General features: G+C 37.0%; 2 protein-coding genes across 2 annotated transcripts; one reads left to right on the forward strand and one right to left on the reverse strand.

The window, feature by feature from the left end:
- Window positions 1–1,608: 1,608 nt before the first annotated feature.
- Window positions 1,609–4,418, forward strand: LOC140793915 (NAC domain-containing protein 100-like). Its single transcript, XM_073145687.1, has 3 exons — window positions 1,609–1,922; window positions 2,644–2,909; window positions 3,782–4,418. Exons 1-3 carry the CDS (start codon window positions 1,754–1,756, stop codon window positions 4,202–4,204), a joined length of 858 nt encoding a protein of 285 aa, XP_073001788.1. The 5' UTR covers window positions 1,609–1,753; the 3' UTR covers window positions 4,205–4,418.
- A 2,000-nt stretch (window positions 4,419–6,418) lies between these two features.
- On the reverse strand, window positions 6,419–10,000 carry LOC140793236 (pentatricopeptide repeat-containing protein At1g20230-like). The gene has a single exon (XM_073144604.1). The coding sequence runs from the start codon at window positions 9,782–9,784 to the stop codon at window positions 6,863–6,865; it is 2,922 nt and encodes a 973-aa protein (XP_073000705.1). The 5' UTR covers window positions 9,785–10,000; the 3' UTR covers window positions 6,419–6,862.

A 10,000-nucleotide genomic window follows, 5' to 3' on the forward strand; every position in this document is an offset into this window, starting at 1 on the left:
CAGGAATGTTGAAGACGAGACATTGATCCATCGAAATATAATGAGACAAGCTGTTTTTCCTTTCTTTCTTTTTTAAATATATCGTTTGGTGAAATTCTCTGGAGAGAAAGAAACAAAGAGAACATCTTGATTGATCTCTTGGATTATTTAGAATGAGACAAGTTGCTTGCAATTATTTGGAGGGAATAAAAACATTAATGTGAATGAAAGAAACAAAGAGAGTTATCGTGAGAACTGTCTGAATGAATGATTTACAAATTAAACTACTTTCACTTTATAATGATAACAGGCAAATAAGATCTATTTCTTGGAATTATATATTGCATAGGTGCACACCCGGTATAAGAACAAAGGTAAATTGCAGTTTAACCTCCAATAGTTTCGTTTGATTTTAATTTAGTACTGTCATGTACTTTACTTGGGGTACTAGTTTAGTTATGCTAATTTTTAATGAGAGAGCTTATACTGATTTAGATTATCTAGTTGTAAACCGATACGGTGGTGTAAAGATAGTCTGATAAATGACTAAGATACATTTTGTAATAGATGACGGGAAGAGAATCATTGAAATGATAATAAGAGTAATATTTGATGGAAAAGAAGAAAATAAAGAAATAGATATTAGTAAACTAGTATTGAGATAATTTATTGTTTAGTAATATACTAGTATAAAACAGCTTATACTGAAATAAATTTATGCTTATTCGAAAGTGAACGGAACACTTAATTCAGCTGTGATCTACATTAAGTCGTATCTGATACTCAGTTATTAATATATAGAAACATAAAAATATTTAATTATCCTCGTGATAGAAATATAATATAGTATCAAAATAATACAAGTAATTAGGTCATTTAGTAATGTGCAGAGAGATTAAGTGCTTAAATTTAAATTACAGAAGTTAAGTTAAAATAAACACATTATGCATAAAATATGCACCCTACTTATCGTATGCATTGCACATTAAATATTCTCTCAACTTCAGTTACCAAATTAATTTTTTTATTCTTCTTCCTAATATTCTCCATGATCTTAACAAAAAATCCAAAGATCCTCTAATTCTAAATTTATTTACGTGCAAGCTAATTAAATCGGACCCCCCCTGACATCTACACATATCTAATAAGACTAGCTAGTTTGGCCCCCACATTGAGTCATGATCAACAATTATTCTATACAAACCCCACCCTTTTCCACCCAATTATTTCCCTATGCCAACTTGTCGTCGTCACCACCATGTTTTTTTTCTTTTCCTTCATACGTAACAACCTTAAAAATGACTATAAATTATTTGGCATTTTAGCATGACACGTCGAGTTTGTGGGGCTTTAATTCATCCCAAATCCCTTGGATTTCTTGTGAGGATGGATGTTCAGCAGTCCTCCTTCAACAAGCATTTAAGTATCCTTCTCGGAGATTGCAACCCCACATGGTGGTATCATAGAGATGATAAAATTTTTACACATGCAAGAGGACAATATGGTTTTATTTATTTTTTTCTTTTTTTATTAGATACCTAAAGTGCAATAATTTATTAAAAGGCTAGCTAACTTAGCTCTCTTCTCCTTCTCTCTCTCTATATATATAAGCTACCAAGCCTCAGCTCAGAAGGATTTATTTTTCTAAGCTCTTGTTCATTGCCTATATATACTTGAGGAAGTTAGAAGAAAGGAAGATCTTTTGGGTCTCCCTTGCTAACTAGCTTAACTTTTTTCTTTTTTTCCTTTTTGTTGCAATTTAGGCAAGTAGGGGATGGGATTAAGGGAGATAGAATCCACACTGCCACCTGGGTTCAGGTTCTACCCAAGTGATGAGGAGCTTGTTTGCCACTATCTCTACAAGAAGGTGGCTAATGAGAGGATGTCACAGGGAACAATGGTGGAGGTGGATTTGCACACTAGAGAACCCTGGGAGCTTCCTGGTAATTAGTTTATTACCTTTAAGATTCTTTATTGGTTTCTTTTTCCTATATATATATATATATATATATATATATATATATATCTTGCATTAGATGGTTGTTAGAGTTTTGAGGTTGTTTTAGTGAAGCACCTGCAGATGATTTCTTTTCTTTCTTTCTTTCTTTCCTTTTTTTTTTCTCAAGTTGTGAAGTTAATTTACGGTTAGATGATGGTCATATTTTCCTCATTATATTTCTTGGAGTCATGCCGACATAATCTCGGCATGGACATCTTCCTTTCCCAGACCCCACATAACCCTCATGCGGAGAGATACATATTTATTTATTTATTTATATATCCTATGTTATATACTTATCTTGGAAAAAATTTCCTATCTTTTTTTAAGGGATTATACTAATCCGAGATTAATATTCCTTGAGTAATCTGTTGGTTCCTTGTGGCACAAGTACTCCAATCCTTTGTCACTATGTCCATAAACTTCCAAGCTTGTCTATTACAAGGTATCACATGAGGAACAGCACTATTTCTATACTTCCCTCATCCACTTTCACCCTCATGCATATACAGTTCTCTGAAAATTATTCACTGCATGCAAATATATATACCTGTATATATATTTATATCCACGACTCTAGTTTTTACTGACGCTGTAACAATGTAACATTTCTATGTAAAAAAATTATATAACTCCTTGAATTCTCTCTTGATTATTGGGTTCAGAGGTGGCTAAGCTAAGTGCAAATGAGTGGTACTTCTTTAGCTTCAGAGACAGGAAGTACGCCACTGGATCACGTACAAATCGTGCAACCAAGTCTGGATACTGGAAGGCCACCGGAAAAGACCGGACGGTCTACGATCCGGCGACGCGCACGATTGTCGGGATGAGGAAGACCTTGGTGTTCTACAGAGGGAGAGCTCCAAACGGAATGAAGACTGGATGGGTGATGCATGAGTTCAGGCTTGAGACACCTCATTCACCTCCTAAGGTATATTTATGCTCTTAGCTAGAGTAGAGAAAGTTATCTTAATTAGCTATATATGTGGTGAGATATATAGGTGTGGTCAACTTTCAACAGCCATTTCTATACTTGGAAGATAAGTAACCAGGTAAACAAGAATGTGTCTATAAGATCAGCAGTCATGCAGGCAATAATTGGGTCTCTTTGGACTCATTTTACAAGTTACGTAAGCTATAAGTTTTCAAAACTAAAAATTAAAATAAAGCTATGTTTAATATACTTAGACTCCAAAACTATTGTCTATTACATGATTTATTTTTATTTTTTTTTGGTGATACTTTGATCATCTCAACTGTCTACATATATATCTTTCATCCCCAGGATTTAACAGAAATTAAAACATCAAATGACCATCTTATTCTTTTAATTTTTCTCTCTTTTCTTTTTCTTTAAAGTAAAAGTAAAACGATCACTAGATGGTCTAAAATTAATTGCACGACATTTATTAACAGTATAATTAGAAAACAAATAACGAAAGGGATATTTTGGATGTTTTAGATACTTATGAGATCAAGGTGCAACAAAGAAACAAATAAAGTAAATAGATGTAATTATCTCTAAATTTAATTATCAATTAACATTTTTTTAAGAGGTTTTAAATTCAAATCTATAGCTCGGCTACCTAAGAGCCTTTGCCTTTAGAAGAAAAAAAAGAGGCATGATACGTATATATCATGTCTCTAAGATTTGTAGTGCTTGATATCATTCCAAGAAGATTCGATCATCTGATACATGACAATTATTTGCATCTCATCCTTATCTTGTTGCAATATTATTCTTGGCTTTAGAGCAGTCAAGGCTTGTATAGCTCATTTGGTAGGCACTCTCTCTTATGGCAGGAGGACTGGGTGCTATGTAGAGTATTTGACAAAAGGAAAGGGGAGCATGACACATTAATTGGCTCCTCTTCTCCAACTGATCATGGATCATCCCCTCCCCCCATGATGGACCATCCCATGTCAGATGCATGCTATGACCATATGACCTCATCACTCCCTACATTACCACACCAAGAGGAGAACACATCAAACCCCTTCCTGAATCTGGCAATGTTGCAGTACAACTTCTTTGACATCCCACAGGAGGTGAGTTGCACTGCTCTCATGGGGTTGGGACCAAAGAATGGTGGAGATGAGTATGAGTTCTTGTTTGATGTTGGTGTGGAGGACCATGACATGGGGGATGTGGGCATGTCAAGCCTAGGAGGCATGAGGTTCCATGGTGGCATGGATGCCTTGTACAACCAGCAGGGCTTCAATTAATTTGGCATGCATACTTTACATCTCTAGGCATAGTTTGATTTGAAAATTAAAAGAGTGCTTAAGATGGTCATGTAATGATGTTAATATAGTAGGTAGTTATGCATGATCCATAGAGCCATGATATTGTTCTTAAAATGTGACGTCTTGTTTTGATCTGGAATTTGTAGATATGCAAAGGAAATAGTGGATTGGAATGCATGCCAAATTATATTTATATCTATGGTTTCAATTATACTATACTATACTATACTAGAATTTTATTTGTAATCCTTGTTTTAGTTAAAAAGAAAAATTGGATTTAAGGAAAAATTGAAAGTTGTGAACTCAAAGAAGAGGAGGAGAAATCTAAAGAGATCAAATAAAGAAAGCATTCTAAAGCATGAGACTCTCATTAATGCAAGCCTTATTGTCGCACTAAGTGTCATACACTTAAAGAGGGAAATGATAATAATTTTAGGCCAATGTAATTAGTTTAATCAAATTTCATTTCCTTCCTCAATGGAATTTTTTTTAAAAAAATTTCTTAATATACATTATGATCAATAAAATAGAGGTGTACAAGGACTTTTATTACAGTAAGAGTGTTTATAAGAGGTTATATATTTACAAACAAGAATGAATTGAAAAATAAAAAACTAGCGAAAACCAAACAATAGAATAGACTCATCAATTGGTAGAGCGAGGCAAATAGAGTTTTTGCACATTTTCAATAATCTATGAAGATCTATGTAGACACAGACATTTAAACTATCCATGAATCTCAGTCAGAAAAAAAATATGATGAAATCCTATTCATGGGATTCCATAAATATCTCATTCTAAATATTGAAAGTTTGAGACAATTGGAACTTAACCTCATGATAACAAAACAAAAAAAAAAATTAAGAATCCTCGAGTACTACTAAGTATAACAAAGGTTTGAAAGCAGCGCATGTTTTAGTAAAAAGACATCTCAACGATGCTCCTGCCCATAAAGTCTTTAAAATATTTATATATTTATATATTTACATAATTATATTATAATTTCTTAGTAGGTTAATTGTTTTGAAAACGTGAATCCACTCCCTAATCTATCATAGGTTGTGGTAGATGGGGATAATAAAGTTAGCCCCAGTTAGAATGCGAGCAAGCAACGAGTACGTTCAATGCATGCATGCAATAAATATAGTATGAGTTATTAATTCCATGACTAGACTCTTATCTCTTCCTATCTCATTAATTAACTTCCGTGATCTACCTTCTTTCATTAACTACCAGTCTTCTCATGTCAAGAATCAAGATTGTCTCGAAAAGCTACTTTTTGTGTGATGGTCTCACTCTCTCCCCCTAGAACTTGTATTCAAGTCAATGGCATTTAGTTACTTTTAGTACCACAAACTTTGATGCATTGGGATCTCCACTATTGGAGTACTGTCACTCTCTCTCTCTCTCTCTGACTCTCTCTCTCTCTCTATATTAATATATATAGTGCAAAGCGTACTGATAGCCAAATCTTTTCGTGATAAGATAAGATACCCTTCCTAACAACAACAGGCCACATATAGTAATGCTACTTATCATCTTTGAACTAATAGTTAAGTTGGTCAGTCTTGTTTCCTTCTATTAGTTAATGCATGAGCTTGGATTGTATCTGTTAATACGAGAGGGAGGACCACTGAAAAAATTGTAGTAGTAGACAAAATAAAAGCCAAAACATTGCTGAGGTCTTTTGGCTAACTTGTTCTTCTACTTCATTCTTCAATCTACAATTATTGGCAAGTTTTACTATTCTGAAACAGAGAGTAGTTGGAGTATTTCATATGCATACAGTGCTAACTTCCATCGTAATCAACATAACGTGGAAGTTTTAACAAATTTGAACCTGTCTCTATGCTAGTCGAATAAATATAAATAACTGCAAAACAATAGCCAGATTGTCTGATAAAACAGAATCGGACAATTTCAATGTGATAGATTTCTGAGAGCTGAAACACATAGCTGATGCTAGAGGAATGAGCAAATTAAGAATAAGGTAAGCATGATTGCAGATCAGCAAGTACATCAGTAAAATTTTAAGGGTCAAAACTAAAAGGTTATGACTAATTTAAGTGTAAAAGATCATCCCTCTTCTTCGTGCTTGTTTTTGCCTCATCAAGAGTTCAAGCCGTGTCAAGCTAACATTTCAGCACCTCTCATCATCAGTAATCATGATAATTGTAGCTGAGAAACAAAGTATACAAAACTGTATCTTCATTCTTCTGAAAAATGTATGTACAAGCAGGGCAGATGTTATATGTTATTCTTGATGAAACAACAAGAGGTAAACTATTTGTGAAACAACTTCATGGTACTATTCGATATTTGCATCCTCTTCTATCTAGAATTCTCCAGGTCTTGATACTGAATGGCCTAGATCACTTCAAAGCCATCTCCTCCAGCTGCTAAACAATTGCTATCAAAGGCATTCTTGCTTCAAACTTCATGTGACTTGAGAAAAATTTAAGTATGGAACCTTTTCACGAGACTGGATCATCTTGCAATGCATCAGGCGGCCCAGTGCATCAAAACTTTCAGATAGCAGCCATTCTGCCCAAAGGCTTTGAGAGCAGCACCATGTAATATAATTAGATCCAGACACCCAAAGACCAATAAGATATGCCATACTTCAACATTCCTAATTCACCACTGATCTCTGCAGCTACATATTGCACCCTTGAAATGGTGATAGGAGCATCCATCTGAGATGAATATTTCCCTTGTAGCATATTTTGAGATCAACTTTGTTGAAGAATGGCAGTCCATGCACATTCTTACATTCTTCGAGACACATATAGGACCTTGAGCATGCATGGAAATGAGTCCCAGACATACAGCGAGCTTTTCAGTATGGTAACAAGTAAAAGGATCAACTTCACGCTCATCACAGAAAACAATATCCTGAGGAACATATCCATCCTCTTTCATTTTTTCAGCTAACTTGTTCCAGACATCCAAAATCATCCCCATATCAGGATGTGAGCAGTCTCCTGCTTTAAATGAGTGAACAGAACTACCTACATATAGCCAGCTACGCTGTCTATCCATGGATAATCCACGATCCCTCATGGTATTCCTTATGCTAGTAGCAGAGTCCCACATGCCAACCGTCGAAAAGATATTAGACAGTACAATATAATTTGAGGCATTATGTGGTTCTAGCTCAAACAGAACCTTTGCAGCTTTCTCTCCTATCTCATGATTTGAATGTAGCCTACACGATTTTAGGAGGGTAGCCCATAGGCAAGCATCAGGTTCAAACGGCATCTTTGTAATAATGTCTAATGACTCCTCGAGCAAACCAGCATTTCCCATAAGGTCAATCATACAAGTGAAATGTTCCAAAGTAGGAGTAACACCATAAACATCTTCCATAATGTTGAAATATTTCCATGCTTCATCTGTGCAACCTTCTTGGTTACAAGCCGAGAAAAATGCAGTGAAACTAATGTGATCTGGTTTGACCTTGGATTTTTCAATCTCCTTAAACAAACTTATCGCATCCTTGGCCATTCTGTGCAACGAGTACCCAGCCAACATTGTATTCCATACTGCTATATCCCTTTCAACAGTACAGTCAAAAACCAACTTAGCATCCTTAATACTACCACATTTTGCATACATGTCTATTAAGGCACTTGCAAGAGTAACAGGATAGCCATCAGGTCTGTTTTTCTCAATGTACCCATGTAATTCTCTCCCCATCCTGAGAGCCAACATCATGCTGCAAGACAATAGAACAATCATTAGTGTGATTGAACTAGGAAAGAAATTCTGATTCAGCATCTCTTGAAATAGTTTCAGAGCAGCTTCTGGCTTCTGATTGAGGTTGTAGGCTGCCATCAAAATATTCCAAGACACAATATTTTTGTCTCTGGTTCCATAAAAGACCATTGCAGCGGAAGACATGTCACCACACTTTGCATACATGTCAACCAACATGCTTGAAACAAAGACATTTGATTCAAAACAGTTTCTCAAAGCGTAGTTGTGTACTTGCTTCCCTAGATGATGTAATTTGAGCTCAGCCAGCACTAACAGAGCAGAAGTGATCGTGACAGCATTTGGTTGAATCCAACAATTTACCATACTGTTTGTGTTTCCAGCTGTAGGACATTGCATGGTTCGAAACAATTCTAGTGCTTCATCATGAAGACCACAATGATGAAAGCCAGATATAAGCGCATTCATAGAGATGACATTAGGTTTCATACTCGCACGACCCATCTCAGAGAGTATCTTAAATGCCTCTTCTTTTAGTCCCTTTTTTGCATAAGCAGCAATAAAAATGTTGTATGTTACCACATCTGGTTTCAACCCATCTTCCTGCATCAAGTGAAAAAGTTCCAATGCCTCATTCATCTTATCATCATTGGCATATGCTGCAATCATTTCATTCCACACTGTTACATTCTTATTCCTGAGCTCCAAAAACACAAGCTCTGCAAACCGAAATTTCCCACACTTCAAGTACATATCGATCAACGACCCACCCACAAAAACATTAAGCTCAATTCTGTTTCTGATTACATACGAATGTAGTTCCATGCCAAGATTCACTGCTTTCAATCCTGAGCAGGCAGGAAGAATGCTTGCAATCGTGACAGCATTTGGGTTCTCACTTGAAGACATCTCACGAAAAACTTCCAAAGCATTCTCGAAATATCCATTCTGAACACAGCCTGAAATGACTCCATTCCAAGAATTGGTGCCCAGCTTGACTCCATCTGCCTTCATCTCCTCCAACAGACAAAGAGCAGCATCAACATCTCCATTCCTGGCAAATCCAGACACCAATGCATTCCACGAGATCAAATCTGGTCTGACTCCACTCGCCCTCATTGAATTGAAGACATTAGATGCCTCATCCAACAACCCAGAATCAGCATAGGCATTTGTAAGGGCGGTCCACGAGACGACATCCCTTTCTGGCATCCAACCAAAAACTGCTTGCGCCGAAGCAAGGTCGCCACACTTAGCATACATGTTAATGAGCGAATTCCCCACGAATACATCAATCTCCACTCGTGCTCTAACTATATACCCATGAAACCCCGCACCAAAACCAAGCCTCTGGAGCTCAGAACACGCCTTCAGAATCTTCGGAACAAGGAATTTATCGGGCACAGCACCGTCTTGCACCATAGAAACAAACACCGATAAAACATCCCCCCACTGTTGTGCTCGGCTATGAGTGCCAATCTTTGCAGCATACCACACCGCCTTTCTGTGAGTAGTTTCATCGAACAGAAGGCGTGCAGACACAGATGAGGCGGAACCATCATCTGGGCAGCGAACGAGAAGCTCGGAATCCTTCGATTTCGTCCTATTTAGGTTGGATTTGACGATTCGGGCATGGTTTCGGTTGCCAGAGTCATCCAATTGGGTACTAAAGGAGGAAGCTTTACCTACCGAATTCACTATCTTTGGGCTTTCTGGGACAGGACTGGTTGTGGGGTTCGTAAGATTGACGCGAGGAGGCGGGAGGAATTTGAAACGGGGAAGGGCGGGAGAGAAGGAGAGGAAGTGATGGTCCGAGGAAGAAGGAAGAGTGCAAAGAGGCATTTTTTATGGCTCAGAAAGCCACTAGTGCCATCAATACCAGAAGAACAAAGGGAATTGAGAAGGATCCAAAAGGAAGATTACTGTTCATCACCTGTTGGGTTTTCCTGGGGGGCCTTTCTTCGTATGGGCCGAATTGAATTGGGATTAGCTTCCGGATTTCAATTTGAGTGGAAGTCTGGGAAGTTTGAGAGATAAGGCTGTGCTTGTTTGGTCGAC

This window comes from Typha latifolia, chromosome 8 (genome assembly GCF_019914945.1).
Source record: "Typha latifolia isolate L0001 chromosome 8, TyphaL0001v2, whole genome shotgun sequence".
NCBI lineage: Eukaryota > Viridiplantae > Streptophyta > Magnoliopsida > Poales > Typhaceae > Typha > Typha latifolia.

Coding starts and splice junctions, on each gene's coding strand:
- LOC140793236 (XM_073144604.1), bottom strand. CDS start 9,784: ATGCCTCTTTGCACTCTTCCTTCTTCCTCGGACCATCACTTCCTCTCC.
- LOC140793915 (XM_073145687.1), top strand. CDS start 1,754: ATGGGATTAAGGGAGATAGAATCCACACTGCCACCTGGGTTCAGGTTC. Junction 1,923..2,643: donor AGAACCCTGGGAGCTTCCTG/GTAATTAGTTTA, acceptor TATTGGGTTCAG/AGGTGGCTAAGCTAAGTGCA. Junction 2,910..3,781: donor CACCTCATTCACCTCCTAAG/GTATATTTATGC, acceptor CTCTTATGGCAG/GAGGACTGGGTGCTATGTAG.